At 36.6% G+C, this 17537-nt stretch overlaps 3 protein-coding genes across 7 annotated transcripts in view; 1 reads left to right on the top strand and 2 right to left on the bottom strand.

Annotated features, from left to right (window-relative positions):
- LOC110839369 (leucine zipper putative tumor suppressor 2 homolog) overlaps nt 1-14992 on the bottom strand; it is a 62899-nt gene extending 47907 nt beyond the window's left edge. For both annotated transcript variants that reach the window (XM_087345000.1, XM_087345001.1), the window contains exon 1: nt 14866-14992. The gene's annotated coding sequence lies outside the window, so the exon portion shown is untranslated. The remainder of the gene's footprint in view (nt 1-14865) is intronic.
- Nucleotides 422-16184, bottom strand: LOC110839343 (uncharacterized). 2 transcript variants are annotated; one of them, XM_022083460.2, is made up of 2 exons: nt 14866-16184; nt 422-3215 (listed from the first exon to the last, which is right to left on the bottom strand). In XM_022083460.2, exons 1-2 carry the CDS (start codon nt 15025-15027, stop codon nt 2520-2522), a joined length of 858 nt encoding a protein of 285 aa, XP_021939152.1. In that variant the 5' UTR covers nt 15028-16184; the 3' UTR covers nt 422-2519. The 2 variants fall into 2 exon arrangements, with proteins under 2 accessions (XP_021939152.1, XP_021939153.1); XM_022083461.2 differs by lacking the exon at nt 14866-16184 and adding an exon at nt 7165-7333.
- LOC110839342 (uncharacterized) lies at nt 8670-14214 on the top strand. 3 transcript variants are annotated; one of them, XM_022083457.2, is made up of 9 exons: nt 8670-8781; nt 8951-9222; nt 9343-9564; nt 9641-9747; nt 10184-10314; nt 11277-11398; nt 12277-12433; nt 12628-12821; nt 13707-14214. In XM_022083457.2, the coding sequence occupies exons 2-9, from the start codon at nt 9044-9046 to the stop codon at nt 13900-13902; spliced, it is 1308 nt and encodes a 435-aa protein (XP_021939149.1). In that variant the 5' UTR covers nt 8670-8781; nt 8951-9043; the 3' UTR covers nt 13903-14214. The 3 variants fall into 3 exon arrangements, with proteins under 3 accessions (XP_021939149.1, XP_021939150.1, XP_087201139.1); XM_022083458.2 differs by lacking the exon at nt 8670-8781 and adding an exon at nt 8786-8800; XM_087345013.1 differs by lacking the exons at nt 8670-8781; nt 9343-9564 and having other exon boundaries at nt 8836-9222.
- Nucleotides 16185-17537: the final 1353 nt, after the last annotated feature.

The raw sequence follows: 17537 nt of genomic DNA, 5'->3' as shown, positions 1-17537 counted from the left end.
TACACTTTCGTCAAAATCGCGTTTACTTCTCTGCCCCAAACTGAAGTTCTATGTAAAACTTTATTAAATCTAGTAGTGCTCTATAACCTCGGATACAGTGTATGAAATCTATTAAGCTGCGCTAAATCAAACATAACAGCAACAAACAACATTAATAGCAATATATAATGTCATATGACTATGTGTGTGTGTCTGTTTTATGATTCGCTGATCAAGTTCTATGTAATTATGCTTGAAGGCAAAATGTTCTACTGTGTAAATGCTGCAACCTTTAGCCTATTTTTATAAATTCTTCTAAATAAGATATAGGCACTTACGAAACTCAAAAAGGAAATAAATGAGGTACGTGATGATGCGAAAAAATAACATTTCCCTTTGAATTTCAAAAGACATTGAAAATTAGAAATAATTATGACAATGATTCAATTCAATTCATTTATTAGAGTGCTTGGCAACAGCCAAAAGAGGCCACTAACAGCCAAGCACTAACATCATTAGCTGTCGCACAAGTAGACATGATTGCGAAGCAAATTAGAGTCATTATCATTTAGATATGAAATACAAATCCAGAAATAAAACATCCCAAACGCACGTACCTAACCACAAGTACAAGCCAGAAGTGACCCTAACACGAAAGTATTAAAAAGCCCGTATAATAGAAACGTCTGTATGACACAAAGAACATACATAGAAATACCAACAAAAGGTAACACAGCATACGAACCTACCCATAACAGAACACAATGAAGAAATGTGGCACTAAACTTGAGTTTACACAGTTCCAATACTTTTATCATAACAAAGAATTCCAAATACATGGAGCTAGCAAAGAACATCTACATCTTGCTTCAGAATCACACTCCATTATCCCCGAATGCTTAAATCACAACATCCACACAATAAAGATAACTGCATTTTACTTAAAACCAATTCAACAGATTTTCTACACAACTTTTATAAACATATTGACATGTAAATAATTGCTGCAAGACGTACAGTCCATCCTGACAACATTTATCCAACCAACACGTAATGTAAAACCAATACTACTAATAATAACAATAATAACAATGGCGACACATTACATTCCTACAGCTGGCGTGTAATACAAGCCAATAACAAAATTTAAACTGAAAATGTCTTCAAATGGATTTATCACCTTTATACATCAACTCCGAAAATAAAAATTAAGCATAATAAAATAAACATAAAAATATAATTTCTTCAACCCATCCTCAGGGAGAAACATAGATAGCATTACCTTTTAAAGTGGTTAGCTGTTCAAGTCCCAGCCCGGGAGCAGCATATAAGGCTTTCATGTCGTGTTTTTATATTTTAAAACGAAAAGGTTTTCGAACGATTTTATGAAAGACGGAAAGAGTTAATCTATAAATTATCAACAGTTATCCACATGCAATCTAGTGGCCACAACTGAAACTAGCTAGTGCACACAAATTTGAAATCTTTATAAACTGAAGTGCCACCTAGGATTAATACCTTAAGATGCAGAATAATAATTGTACAATCGCGTCAACAGATGGCAGAACAGTTAGCCATGGTGTGCTGCTATTAGGTATCTGCCATTGTGGTACAGATTATATTTTGTCGATCAATACATCTTCATCTGAAACATTTTAAAATATGGCTCATACTTTGTAACCTCTCTGGTGTTTAACAGTTTAACTGTGTTCTGCATTAAAAACATATTCTTTACACAGCATAACAACTACAACATTTTGTTTTGAATAAATGGGCATGACTGCTAATTAGGGAAGCAATTTACCATCGAACGCATTTGAAAGTTGTGTACTGCGAAGTTGTATGTAAAAAGGAAACATTATTTAACTTCACATAATCTTCTAGTAATAACAATTTCAGGCTTCTTTCTCCAGACACGAAAAACTAATGTTGAAATTTTGTGAGAAAGAAAGGTATAATGATGAATAGGACGGCAATTATCCGAACTGCATAGCTGAATATATGAAATACAGCATTTGTTTTCAGTTCTTTAAAAACATCCCTCGAAATTAAGTTACGATACGTTACTACTACATTCTGCATATACAACCGGACTATTTTTTAATTTTAAAATAATTAATTTTAATAACAAAAGATCTTCTGCAACGGTAATTAAAAATTAAGGATGTAAACTTCCAAGATGTTCAGTGTAAAATAATATTCTGAAGACCACAAAATCAACCGAAAAAAATCCCGTAATACAAGAAAACGTCGTGTCATCACTTTAAGCATGCGTGAGAGACCCAGAAGGTACTTTCACGACAGCGTGGTAATATAACACACATTAAAGTTTTAAATTTTGAAGGTCTGAAATCGCAATGGCAGCGTTGAAGCAAAATTCTGACCCAATTTTAATTCCTTCCGGATTTTCAGAAACTTCAACATCACCTGAGTCATCACATGGACAACATTAAGGTAACCGGCACCACGTTCATTCAGGGCATAAAGAAAAGACAAAATACAGACTGGAACGAGGTTCGACGTCAAGCAGCTGGTCCACATCATCCGGAGAACTCGAAAGCGTAACCACCGCCGAAGGTGTGGGGCTCCTGCCTGCCTTCAGCGTCTGGTTGCGAACTTCCGCCGTAATGGGCCGGTGGCTGTGGGACGACGGGATGCGCGCGTCTCTGCTCCGTCGTCGGGAAGGACGCGGGTGCAGAGGCCTGATACACATTCTTGGCAGCGGATTTGCTCTCGTAGTCATCCTGCACCTTGTAGTACGGACTGCCTTCTTGACCACGGAACAGAACATTGCTTCCAGCTCCTTGGTAACCCGCCGTGTAGGATGGTGCAGCTTGGTAATGAGACTGTCTTGGTGCAAAGCCACCAGCAGGTGCAGCGGCTACAGGTGTTGGAGCTTTAGGAAGGTGATCACCCTCCAAGATTCGGAATCCCTCTTTTCCTGCAGTATATTTAACACTGATCTTTTTGCCGTTAGGATCAACGTAGGAGTAAGATCCTCTTCTGGTTCCATCTGGGCTGATGGATTCGCCCTGCTGAAGACCATTATCTGCCGCGAAGGCGTAATTGAAGGAGCCATCTTGAGCCAGGGACTGCTTGTGCATTAGAATGACTGGAAGTGGGCGCTGGGGTTGCTCATACTGAGGGGCGCGCTGCTGTGGTTCATAAGGATGTTCATACTGTGCGTTCACCGACAAAGCGATACACATCAGCAATGCAGACACTCCAACACACAACTGCAACCAATCACACTTCATTACAGACAGACGACAGCCCCTTCTTGAGAAGCAGATAATAGCTCAGCTGATCATAAGATCTCGAGGCTGAAAATCCATTACCGTGTTTACTGAACCCCAGGGGCGTAATGCCAACTTCTTAACAAGAATCTCGCATCAGCAAGCTATATTACTCGTATCTGGAAGCAGGGACAGGGAAGACGTATCGATATATGGATCGTACGTGTATCGATATACTGATACTGGTGTATCGCCTATATAATCTGGTATTTTCTGTGTCGATAACAAAGGGCTCGGATAAAAGTCAAAACTAACAAGAGGCCCGAGTTAACCAGTACAAGTCCCCGGCAACACGTCCTTTCTGAGCCCTGCCTTGAGCCGAATGAATCCACGTCATCCTTTTATAAGGTTCATTTAAATGCCGCGGACGAGTGGTTAACACTCATGCTTCATATCTCGGCCCAATGATCGAGATAATTGAAAATGATGGATAATCCAGAAGACTGATGAAAATGGCGAGAATAAATATCAATTTAATTTGCGATATTATCCAATTACGAAAAAAATGCAAAATGACATAACATTAAGAAACTCACAAACAAAAATTGTGCTTTCCACAAATTTTAAGTTAAAGAATTTATCTGTTATACATTAATAATGGGTATTTTCTTTTGAGCCTCCTTCCTTTTCTTTGACGCAAGGTCAGGCCAACACCGGAACTGTAGTCGAATTCCTTTGTTTTTCAACGTAAGCAAGCGGGGTCTCGATAGAATTATTTCCCTCGCTAAGACTAACGTCGGATAAAACGGATTTCGGATAACCGAAGGTCGGAAAGGATGACTTTACTGTAAAAAGTAACATTAAACTCCCACCGACGCACAAGCTCAAGGACTACCCCTTATCCGCTGTCCATTTACTCAACGTATTAACAGCTACTCTCGATATCTGCAGGCCGTGTTCTCCGTCCGGAATCTGACGACGCATTATGCAGCAGTGACGTAACATGACAATAAAAATGATTGAGCATACTGGAACCAAATAAAGACTTTGCTATGCATGAGACATCCATGCTATACCAATGAGATAAGCATGACAAGGAAGTGTCATCCGGAATTTAGAATTACTGTGATCACGTCACGAAGAAAATAGAAACTCTGTCATTAATAACTGAGCTCACTACGTGACATAACAAGGCAAACACACTCGGTGGACCTTTGGAGAAAGTTAACAGAAATCAGCGTACTGTAACAAGTAAATACTTGTTCACTGACCGTGTTAACACGTAATTTAGTAAAAACGCGAGCACATGTCTGGAATGCGTCGTGTCATGCCTCTCATGTCCCATACGACAGTAGTGCACTTATTAAAAGAAATGTACATTTTCATAAAATGTGGGCGTTTCTCAAACAGCTTCCTGTGATATTTTACGTCACAGATCAGAGTACGACCACGCACCACGAAAAGGTGGTTATTCGAAAGAAACTTGTAATAAATCAGAGCAAATTCGTTGCAGCCAAGATTAGACATTATCAAATTGTGAAACAAATTTTACGATGTCTACTTCGTTGTATGTTTTCACAAACGAGAAATACACGTTAAGTTTAATCTTGGAATTAGTAAAAGTAGACGATCATGTTTATCCTCAGCCATGTGATGGGTCTTTCAAGCGACCCTTAAAAGACAATCATGTGTACTGATGTGAAGAGGGTACGTTCACAGCTCTTCTGCTAGCTAGCGATCGCCCTGATAATGTAGTCAGCAGTGCCTCTGAAACGTCGGTAAACTTCTACCAGACTACACGGAGCAACATTCAAGAAAAGGGGTTTGAATGCATTTAAGCCCACAAAAATAAAGGAAACAACGTTCATGAGGAAATTCAACTCGACCAGAACAACGTACTTTCTAGTAAAAACAATGCTTTGGTATTCAGTGTAATATTGCGCAAAATCTCTCTTTTGTTTCTGTGCACACGTCAACCGTTACATAATTATGTTTTAATTTTCGTTTTTATCCACCACACTAAAGAAAACGTCTGGATGTGGTATTAAAAAACAGAAAACATCTGTTTTGGACATTATCAAAGGCCTGCTTTCGCGGTCAACTTTCATAATGTCTTTTGTAATTTGTCCATACGTCATGGTCGTTGCAGTGAAGGCTGAAGAAATCGAATGCATTGAACAACCTATGTTGGTTTTCATTTTGTATAGTGTTTTTACCCAATCATTGAAGCTACGTTTTGTTATGAACAGTTACAAAGTAATTTTACTGTGAATATATTTAACCGTACCCAAATATGCGGTGTGTAATTTTGCCTTGAAAATGAGAGTTTTGATGTCTATTCAGATATTTCAAGTAGAGTTTGAAAACTATGCATATCAAGAACAACAAACCATTTCAATTTCTAACATGGATTTACTGATTACGAATAAAGCAAGCTCAAATGCATACAACATTTTAATTGTAACACTTCGTGGGAAGAGATCACATGGAAAACTTAAACACAGAGAAATAATCGTGAAGATAAAACTTAAGTGAATACAGTCAAGTCCATCACCAGATAATTATAACCTCTACTTTACATAAAGATCATATTTAACTTTTATCAAAGTCTCAAAAAGAAATTCATCATTAAAAATATTAATAAGATACAGAAATAGACAATAACACACACACACACACACACACACTTAAAACGCAGTTTATACCGACATTCGCCAATATTTTCATGAAAAAACACGAAGGCTTCACTTATGGAGCCTGCATTTAGTCAAACGCGAACTAATTTGTCAACAAGCACATCATATGCAACGACAGTGCAATTAGCCTAATTACTTTAAATCTGTATTTTTTTTATTCAAACCAAATGCTATACTTAGCTCTAAACTGTTTATGTACTGTCTCTGAAGAACACCATAAAATACAAATTAAATAAAAGTATTAAAAAACCTGGCATCGAACGCCTCGATTAAATCCATATGGGCCTGAAAAGTCCTGTCCGCTTAATACAGTATAGCATTTCCCACAGAATACATTAAAAATGCGTACTATAAGCAGTGAGAGACAAGAAATACACAAAAATAAAACTACTTATAAGTCATTCGTAAGTAGACTACATTGTTTTAACAGAAAAGGATTGGAATTTTTAAAATTTTATATAGTCATAAAAAATCATTTAATTTAGTGTTCATATTCATCACGCTCTGCACCATCTAAACAGAAATAAAACTTGTGAAATTAATTTCTGATACAGAGTGAACAAAATGCCGACCAACAAATGCTGTGACATCCCTAAAAAATTGTACGGCGCGCACCGTTTAAAACGGAACAAAATTAAAGCAGAATCAGGTGCGGCCCCATGTAAGAGATTCTCTCAGACCTCCCGATGACATTCGAGTCAAGATCCTCTCTGTTGCTAGGCCGCTGCTCACGTCAATTTCTAAAATAGTTGAATGACGCTAACAAGGAAGTGCCGAATTAAAACAGTACATTGATTGGTAACAACATTTCGGAACACAAGAAGTGTTTGTTAATCACAAATGCTGATGGAGCTGGAATTACTGTGGTTCCTATTTCAAGCAATGCAGTTGCAACAACGGGATACGGCGACAAGAATTCAATATTGTCATTTGTTTAATCGTTTTGTGAGTAAAGGGGTTTGAGATGTAAACGAAATACTCTGTATGCATATTCATCGTACCATAAATGACTTTTAATAGTTATCATAAAGCATATCTGACAACATACATCAAAATCAGTATGATATATCTTAAAAACAACCAAATTCGCGGATATTCTATATTTATATGTAGCCAACAATTTTTATTTGTTAGACATTACTTAAATACAGGCTTACGTCAAATATTCATTCTAAGTTTCATGAACGACACTGCCTCTTCCACATCAGAATTACTCATGCTGTCACCTACAGAAATGCTAACACACTACTTACGTGGATCTCCATGTTCAGCGTCTAACGTGCAACAATGGAGTCAAGACATCCGTCTCGTAGCTTTATATTTCGTAGGTGAAATCATGTCTTTCTCCGTGTTCCAACTACGCCCTTGGACACGAACGAACGTAACAGAGAAAGCAGGAGGCATAAGTAATGTGTAAAAACCGATTCTAACAGTTTCAGCGATAAACCAGCCAAAAATTCTTCCACTGAGTGAAGAAACATTCGTTCAGGCGGTCTTACACAACGAAACCTGATAATATGTATGGCAATGCGCACCAAATTATGTTAAATATGTTGAGAAAAAGCTTCGTATTTTTCTTCCTTGACTTGGATTGGTTGCTATCAAGTCCGTCCGGGTTCAGAAGAGAAGAAAAAATGCTTTAAATAGAAATCGTTTCTCACATCAAAATACCAACATCCGTCGAGCACAGGACATGGAAAGATCTTCGAATTGGAGTGTAAAATTTATTAGCTGATTGTTCTTCTAAGGATTTCAACCACGTGTAAGTAGTGATTCTAACTGACACGACTCAGAGTCATTTTTGAGACTCTTCAGGACCCTAAGGTTCACTACCGTGTTCACAAAAGCCCGGCAACGAACACTATCCAATGAATCCGTCCCAGTCTGAAATCATGAAGAATACTTTGTTACTTTTTGAAGGTGAAGGGCTGTTAGCCTCTCCGCAAAAAAGTCCCAATCTGAAGGATAACCCCTTGTCGGATGTCTTTACAAAAACTGTCACGGCAACCGAAACATCAAACCGAGACTTTAATAAAGTCTTCTTGGGCTATCAGCCGTGTTAGTTGGTGATCAGTCGCCGACGTTTCGAGGACCATCTGCGATTGCTCACCAACTAACACGGCTGATAGCCCGAGAAGACTTTATTAATGAAAGCCGCCGTGAAAGCTTCACATCATATATTAGCGTCTGAGACTTGTTAACATCGTGAGTTAATTGTAACACGTGTTCCAATCTCGTTCAGGTTATACAGTGGAACGGCTATCATAACGTATTCATTATGATCTCCAGGAAGCGTTTCTACCACGTCTGTACTCAATTCGTGTGATATCAGTTTGGCTAATCTCCACTTTTAAAGAATTCTTTCGCGATAATTCGGTTCTACTACCTGAAGTATGAGAACGAATTATAAAGTTTAAGAGTTATTCCCGAACGCTAGTATTACTTGAATTGAACAGTAATTTCTCAGGAACGATTCATTCTATAGAATTCTTCCTTTTACATTTTCGTTTTGTTTTAAGGTTTTATATCCGTTCCCGGTGTTATTATACGCCAATTTTTCCATCATTCTATATTGGATAAGAAATAAATTTATATGGTAGGCCTGTTACTAATAGAATATAGTAGGCCTTCTGCCAGGAAAAGGGAACTATCAAACATGCTCAAACAAGGAAGATGGCAAGATCACTTGCAAATTCCACGCACTGTTACTGGAGAACGTGATGTTCTCACGGAATTTCGCAGTACCTAGAACGTAAAGGTCACACGGAAACAACTCTGTGACATAAAATGACAAAGAGAATTGTAAAAGCATATTTCAGTGACACTATAATCTGTGCTTGTCATTTTGTTTTGTGTTGTCATGGAAACAAGTAAGTACAACACGTATAAGTATGTGGTTCAATCATTGTGTGTGTATAGTATCAAACACGTTTTCTTATATACCTACGTGTGTTTAATGTTTATATTAGCATTTTACAATAATGAATGAAATGCAATGTAATTATGATTCTTCTAATATTAGTTTCTGTACTTCTCCAGAAGTGAGTGTAGATGTGAACTATAACCTAAACCTTAAAAAGAGGTCATTACAAAGACTCCGGAGTTGCTGACAGCTACTAAAATGAAAAGGGCATGGAGAATGATAAAAAGGAAATCAATTACAACTGTAATGCTCCGGATATTGACAGGCTAAGAATCAGGGATGGAAAAGTTGTATCAAGATCTGCTACTAGCATTCAAGATCCAGACAATGACATTACAAAAAACCTGGGGAAATGTTCAGCAATGGATAGAAGTCCACCAACATATCGGTATGTAGTCTTACTTTACAACAATCTATGTTTTAAAGAAAGAATTAAAATTTAATTGATTTATTACAGTAAGCTAGTCACATGTGATTTGGAGTTAAAGGTGTTGTTAACCATGCACAGATGGCACAGTGCCTATGAATCAGAAGAAAACCATAAATTCTCTAAGAAGAGGTCAGTTAGTAACACATCTGTGACCCCAAGAAGAAACAAGCCACCAGACAAGAATGTAAATAAAGATTACTTAATAAGTTTTCAACGCAGCTTAAAGTTACTTGGTATACAACCAAAAGACTTTGGCATTAACAACGAAATCATTACATCCAATCTGCATACATCACCAAGGTATTATGAACAAATCAATGATTGCTATATGTAAGTACATATTTATTTCAGTAATAACGAAACCAACTTATTACAGGGTCGGACCAACATTTCACACTCGTCTTACAAATCGAAGTTTCTCTCTAGAAAATCTGAAGTGTGTGATACAGGATCAAATTGGCGTTTCACAAAGGACCTCTAGAGGTGTGTTCTTGTGGTAAACAATGAATGTTAGATAGAGCATAGTAAATATATTCCAGATTCTGTTCTGACCAACTTCATGATATTTCCTGCAGGAAAAGATTTATAATCATTCTTTCGTCAGATTCAGTGCCATATAAATTCTGCAGTTGAGATGGTACCATTAAGTAAACCAGAAAAGAATTCCATGCAAGGAAGTCTCATGTAACTTGAAAGGATAAATTAAAAAATTACAGACTAATACCTCAGAAAATGCTTATAAAATTATAGACATAATATTTTTACGGGTCCGCAGTGGCCGCACGGTCTGAGGCGTGGGCCAGGCACTTGAAGAACGGGTTGTTCCCAGTATCCAGTATATTTTTACTGATTATCATATCATACTGGTAACATTAATGCACCAGATTTAATATGTTCTATGATTGGCTCAATGTTATAGAACACATAGATCATAAAATGCTATCCAATGCTGTGTATGAAGTATGGTATTTCCAGAAACTCGAAGAGGCACGCAGAAGAAAGAAAGCACAAGACATTAATGACCAGAGGAAAAAAGAACACTCTGAAAAGGTATGAGCAGTCTAATTCACATTCAGAAGGTACATAATTCAAATCCCAGCTGGGGACTGACGACTCAGACTGAAGTTTTTAATGGTATCCCTTTAGAAAAACATAATATATCATTCCTGATTTATCAATCAGTCACCTGATCATTATCTTATTGCTGTTACATAACCTCAAAGATTTATGCAGCCTTGTAAAGTGACCAAATACCAAATCGGTATAGAAAGCCAATTGCCACAGACTTTATTTTAATAATTTAATATTTTGCATATTTGCTACAATATTTAAGAAGTAGTGCATGTTAAGAAAATGTGGTTTTCTAACAAGGTATCATTCCCCCAATGGGATAATAGCATATGTGCATCTCAAGAACACGAGTAAAACTGCAAACATCCTTAGCAGCCCCTGGGATTTATATGTTTATATATTTATTTATTTGTGGTTATTTAATGACATCAGTAACTCACACTATATAACAGGTTGATTAATGAATAATGAATTGGTAAGGTTATGAAAGGAAGCAGTCATGTCCTAAATTATGTGTAATCCTGGCATTACCAAGGCGGGTCTGAGTAGATGAAAAATCTCGGTCAAGATAACCAATCTACAGGCTGAGATTTGAATACAACCTCCCAAATAAAGAGCAGGAGTGAACTTGGCCAAAATATTCAATGCCTGGTATTCAACCCAGGAATCTTCCAAATGTAAAGGAAACACAACAGATATGTAGACTAAATTTATGACTTGTGATTTTGTTCATAAATACTGTATGTACTGTACAATATTTTGTATCTGTGTTAAATGAATGGGGAACATATTCAAGTATCTTGGAACCCTATTAAAAGCAGGTTTTACTGCATGAATATAAATGTATGATTTGGCCTCTTTACTCTTAACTTATCATGAATATAAACATGAATAATGTAAATGTTTGTATATTGACTTCAATATATAATATTTATTTTAAGGTTAAAACAGAGCAAAAACAGAAAGCTGAAGAAAACTTCATTGAATGGAAGACATTAAAAAATAAACAGAAACAACAGCAACAAAAGAAGAAGACCGAAAGTGAATCTGGAAGAGATTTCAGGTTATAAATTCTAATGATGTTTAACAAACTATATTTTAGAAACAACATTTATCCTTTAATAACAACTTGTCTGGCAGGGAGAGGGTTAAAATTTATCTACCATAATCTCTCCATATCAAACCCTTGGAACAGGGGTGTGCAAAATTTTCAGAGCATGGACCACATTAGTAAATATAAAGGTCATTGTAAATCAGTTTAAAATTTTGGTACTCAGTGGCATAATTTATGATTACATTGTTAATTTTTCATTTATTTAAATTAAAACAATGTATTTAAATAATAAGCCTGTATTAGGACAGTTTTAATCTGCTCAAAATTCATGTATATCTAACGCTGTTTGTTTTCATGAGCTCTGCTCTGACATAGGAAAAGACTCGTAATTCTATTTACAAACATTCATGTAAGTCTGCTGCTCAGTTCTGTTCCAGAAACAATTTTAGAAATTAGTTATTCACCAATATGCGTGTGTCTCGTCTGTAAGGAAGGTTCATTACACTGAACAGGCAAACATGCTGTCATGTGTAATACTGAGCGAGGTAGTATAGCTGTAAAATGGGGGATTTAAACGGATCTAACCTTGAAATGTCAAGGATATCTCTGCTGATGTGAACCTGCCAGGCTTTTGATTTGGAAACCCCCCCCCATTTCCAAGGCCAAAAAATAGGTTCCATGGACCACAGTCCAGGGGACCATAGGTTGCATATGCCTGACAGTATTTTTTTTAAGAATCAGGCCCTTCCTGAGAAAGACTGAATTACTTGCATAATATTGTGTAAATTACTTAATTTGCTGTAAGAAGTGTTAATCAGAATCACTGACAAGCATTCTGTTTCATTGTTATCTATAATATGAGATAATTCATGTTATTTTGTTGACAGGTTAACAGATGGGGCAAAAGGGAAGCCAAATCAGGAGGAAGCCTTTCTTTTATGGAAAATAGAGAAAGATAAACTAATCAGACATAAAAAATTGAAGCAAAAAATTCAAAAGGAAACAACAAAACCAGATAAAGAAAAGAAAAATGAAGCAGAAATGGTGGGTTAAATTTTCTTAAAACTGATGTATCCCAAAATAACTGGCAAAACCCAAAAGGTTCAACATTTATAATATTAAAGGACATCTACACCAAATTACCAGAACATCTGATTTTAACCATATATTACTACTACCAGGCAGGATTCAAACCCAAAACTTAACATTTTACTGCAATTATAATGTTACATGTTTAGGTTTTCAAGCTGTGGAAAAAACAGGCAGATAAAACCCTGAAAGAAAAAGCACGAGAGGAAGAAAGAAAAAAGCAAGAAGAGGAAGAAGGAAAGAAAGAAAAGGAAAGACTTAAACAAGAAAGTGCCAAGTCATCATTTAATGCATGGAAGAAAAGAAAAGATTCAGAACTCAGGAATAAAATTAAGGAAGACAAGTAAGTCCAATGATGTAGTACCACCCTTGCATAACCCATTTTTACATAACTAATACTTTTCCCTGTACTATATTTACACATCCATTGTCCAGTATTAATACCATTATTTCCATATCCCTCTTATGTCACCACCTGTTTTATGCTATTTTTTTTGTCTTATTTACTTTGTTTTTGTAACAATGTCAAGTGAGACACTTTGGTGGCCAAATGCATCTCCACTTTTGTCGTGGTGGTGGGGCTTGAGTACCTCAGTGATCCCAAGAGCTATGCTGGCAGTAGCATAGCTACTGGCAGGACCTCCCTAGCCAGATTGGTCGAGGGGGAGAGGTCAGACTAAGACAGGTACCCTGGTCCTCCAGGTTGGGGGATGGTCGCAAGAGGAGAATTGAGGAGGCCATGGACCGAATATGGACCGGAGAGCCATAGAAGAAGAACAACAACAAAAATAGAAAGATGCTGCAAAATTAGCAGTGCCAAGCACAATTAAGTGTTTGGGAACCAGAAAAATATGTATGATTTTAGGTTGTCACAGCAGCAAGCATGAAAGCGACTTGTCGTCTGGGATGCTGCAGTGTGCAGTCTGGTAGAAGTTTAATGGTACCTCTACCATCAGGGCCCTGATAATGGAGGCAGTGTGCCATTTCCGTACTAAATTTAATTTATAAAATAAATTAATTTTTTGTCTATTCACAGAAACTTCTTTTTATTGATCAGAGCCACAAATACTTAACTTTAAGTATCAAAAGATATGAGAATTGATTTTCACTAATATTATCAAATACCAGAGAAGTAATAAGTTTCAGATGTTAAGAAATTGGTTTTTTATTTGTTTATTCCTTTGTGATATTTGTTTAACTTATCCAGTTGATATCTTTCTCCACGCAGGCTGGCAGAAGAAGAAAAGAAAAATGAAAAGTTGATGCAGCAGGCAGAGCGCTTATATGAAGCTGAGCTAGTATTTGAGGAATGGCTCACCCAAATAGAAGAGAGACAAAATACACAAGCAGATGTTATACGCAAGCAAAAGCAAAAAAATGAACATAAATTGCCATGGTGGCCTGGAGGTTTTGTTTCCTGGTAGACAAAAAATGTATGTTTAGAAAATATTTATGCAAGAACTTCTTATCAATAAATTTCAATATAGACAAGTTATTAACTGATTAATAACAAGTGATGTTTCAACTTGTAAATGAAGATGGACACAGGAAAACATTACTGACCTTGGTAATAATTATTTGAATATTATGGTCTACAGTTAATTTCACTTTATCCACGATGGAACCAACATTCCATGAACAAGAATCTTGTAAAGATGATACAATATGTGCGGGCCCCTGTGAACACGGTAGTAACTAACTTATTGTAGTAAACAATATAAAATATTATTAAATAATCATGGTCTGTTCTTCCCTTCAAACCATTTATATTAACAGAAATTTTGAAAAGCACGTCACAAACAGAAACTGTCATTCTGATCGTTACCAGACAAGTAACCGTAGTAACAGAATTCAAATATGACATCAGTCTTACTTATTGCAGTTAGAGAAACAGTGTTACTCAATTTCTTGACTCTCTAGAATATTATGTAGTTCTTTTCCGCTTTGCTTAAGTTTGTTTTTGTGACGTTCCCGTTTCATTCCCATGCATTCATTTGCACTCCTTACCAAGTATTGTATGGATAATCAAATCAAGGAGCAAGAGATTGGCACAGAATGTAGCATGGATGGGGTTTAGACATGCTTACAAAATCGCTATTAGAAAGCCTAGGCATAGATGGGAGGGCAATATGAAGATGGATCTTAGGAAAAGAGAATGTGGAGTGGATTAATCTAGCTTACTATGTAATGATATAACAGGAGCCCTCTCATTTTGTCTCCATTTTATTAAAACTGGTTTATTTCAGTCTGACTTCAACTTAATCGATCCATATTCATGTCAGGGGTGCGTTTAATATCGCCATTGACAGTACTATACACGACAGCCATTTTTGCTTGAATGGTGGCTGGCAAACGTACATATCGTAAGATTATGTAAACTTTCTAACCTGAGAATTGAGTACGCTGATTTCCTGTCGAACGCAGCTATAGATGATGGATGAAGACTTAACAAAGTTGCCCTTGATCCATTGTAGTGCACGAAAATGCAATCGGTATACTGTGGCCAAACACTTTAACACAACACATCGTCGAATTTTTACAACAGCCATCTAGCATTCTTCTAGACTGGTCGCAAAGTGGCGTGTTTGCGCGTTTTCTGAAAGATGTATATCTAATTTCTGAACGCAACCGATAAATTAAATTCAACTGAGTGATTTATTAATTTAGGAAAATAATTTATCCTAAAAGACATCTATAAAACATTATGGCCAAAGGCAATTTATATTAAAATTTTCCCGGTCAGAAAGTTTCGTCTTTTGATCATAAACGGAAGCGTAAATCCTTACTTTCTTATTCTGCTGTGTTTCAACTCCGAAGTTATTCCAGAGATAAGAAATCTCCTTGCACACATGACAGGCGGCCTTAGATGCAGAATGTAATTCAAGGCACATACCTCCATTAAACTACATAGAAAATCTAAAACTTTATACGACTTCCATTTATATTCAGCGTAACCCGTGGTTTTCACTGTTGAAATGGCATAAATAGTTTTGTCTATAGTCTGTAAAGAGGGGAGAATTACTTAAAACCTATATTTGAAATCCGAAAAGAATCGTCTTTCTTAAAAAATAAAATTTCGCATTTAGCATTTGTGGGATTCGGCACTACAATGTAAAGCAATACGCTCAGTCTTCACCCAAATAACTGCACAGAAAATCATAATCGTCCTAGAATTCGTGTCAAATATCATTCAAGGCCAAATATACAGCACTCGCTACTTGTTCTCGATTACCTTTATTTGTGTTCTTCCGGAACGACGAGAGACCAAATTCAGATCCAACAAAGGAACAGGTAAAATTACAGACCGCTTTTTTAATCTTTGTCTCAAACAGCGGGGTTTTGTAAACACGGTAATTAATCATCGAGTCCCATAAGAGGCGGGGAATGTCTTGACTGGCTGTGCAACTATTAGCTTCTCAAGAAGCATGAACGTTTATTAGATAGGAGACAGGATGGTAGCGTTCCTTTCACGAATTTTGGCACCCCTGTTTTGTGACTTGAATTCTTTAAGTAACCCACTTTGCCGTTTGAAAACGATGTGCTGGAAGTGAACTATCACCTTCAAACGTCTGGTTCGAGCAAACTTGTAGGAAATCGATAGCAAAACCATGTTCCGCTTTCTTTACATGGAAACGCCCTCATCTCTATGACATAATTTGTATATTTACGCTGAGAATTTCAACCCAGGTCTTTATCAATTTGTATTTCAGTGGTAACTATGTATACCACCTACGTTTACGTTTTTACTTTAAATGCTGCTCATAGAGCTCTTACCTGGTTTTCAGTAATTTGTTTCTACAAATCATTATCCTTTATACGTATATTTGTTACCGGAACAAAAAAGAATACTACTAGCTTATGTATGACGAACAATTTCGGTTGACAGCTTAATTTAGTTCCAGACCTTACTAAAAGGACCTATGTGGTGACATATTGCAAGAGGTTTTGTTTCGGTAATGCTCCCCTCCCACTCCACAGACTGACCTTCCCTATCGTTGAATTGTTTACCTCGCATCTCAAACATAGAGGAATCAGATATAGGTCGTTCTGAACAGGATAAAGTACAAAGTTTCGTTTCTTATACATACACCATAAGGTTTTTATGTATCAGTTGTATTGGAATGTTTACCATCGTCTTCGTATAGACCAGTGGTATTCAACCTGGGGTACGCGAAGACATCTTAGGGGGTACGTGAAATTAAAGACAATATATATTATTTTATGATAAACACTGAATAATAAATAATGTAATTTATTTTAGATGTAGATTGTATACTACGTATAACTTGAATTATGCACCGACAACTTTGGGGGTACAAAGTTGAAGAGAAATTATATCTGGGGGTACGCGAACAAAAAAGGTTGAATACCACTGGTATAGACTATTACAATATAGTCCTATCCGTGAATGTTTTTGGTGAACCCGCGTATGCTGCTCATTACTACTTGTTCTTAAATTGCTTACGAATCTTTGTGTACCATTTTCTCAAACACACACACACACACACAAATTAAAGGATAACGGGACTTTCTACGTACCTGTAGAGCCCTATTAAATGACGTACAAAAATTAGGAATGTAAATTAGATACAAGTAAAAAGTAGGCCCTACTTGTGAGTGATAATAACATGGTATATTTTGATTGGATAGTTACAATTATAAGCATTATATTATATGATTGTAAACAATTAAATATAATAAATAATATCACATTTTAATTCATTAATAGAGGGGACAGTAAAGAGCTACACATTTTCAGCACAGTTTTGATGTTTTACAAAGTTAAAAATGAGCATTGAAGTCTTGTGGATTGTGACCATGTTTGGATTATGACCAATGTTTCGGAGGAAAGTATCGCACTTTAAAGATAAAAGTAACTTCCACCCTGAAGATTGGTCCTGTAGGTTGTGATGCCATATAGTAGTAATAGTGGTTCTTAACGGAGGGACGTATCGGCTATATATTCAGGGAAAAGATAATTTCTACCCTGAAGTCTTGAGTACAAAGCAACGCAACCCAGGAGGTCGCAATCCACGTACCCATTTTTAGCTGTTCATTC

Source organism: Zootermopsis nevadensis, unplaced genomic scaffold (genome assembly GCF_977971745.1).
Source record: "Zootermopsis nevadensis isolate Lab colony 2312 unplaced genomic scaffold, Znev_1.0 Znev_ptg000008l, whole genome shotgun sequence".
In the NCBI taxonomy this organism is placed as follows: domain Eukaryota; kingdom Metazoa; phylum Arthropoda; class Insecta; order Blattodea; family Termopsidae; genus Zootermopsis; species Zootermopsis nevadensis.
The sequence above is the reverse complement of the archived record's forward strand: the minus strand, read 5'-3'. Positions and strand labels throughout refer to the sequence as shown.

What these genes read in the sequence shown, in the direction of transcription:
- LOC110839342 (XM_022083457.2), top strand. Translation starts at nt 9,044, where the DNA reads ATGGAGAATGATAAAAAGGAAATCAATTACAACTGTAATGCTCCGGAT. An exon ending in AGAAAAATGAAGCAGAAATG is followed by an intron (nt 12,434 to 12,627) that starts GTGGGTTAAATT and finishes TTACATGTTTAG; the next exon opens with GTTTTCAAGCTGTGGAAAAA. An exon ending in AATAAAATTAAGGAAGACAA is followed by an intron (nt 12,822 to 13,706) that starts GTAAGTCCAATG and finishes TTCTCCACGCAG; the next exon opens with GCTGGCAGAAGAAGAAAAGA.
- LOC110839343 (XM_022083460.2), bottom strand. Translation starts at nt 15,027, where the DNA reads ATGGCTGTTGTAAAAATTCGACGATGTGTTGTGTTAAAGTGTTTGGCC. An exon ending in TCAGCGTACTCAATTCTCAG is followed by an intron (nt 3,216 to 14,865) that starts GTTAGAAAGTTT and finishes GATTGGTTGCAG; the next exon opens with TTGTGTGTTGGAGTGTCTGC.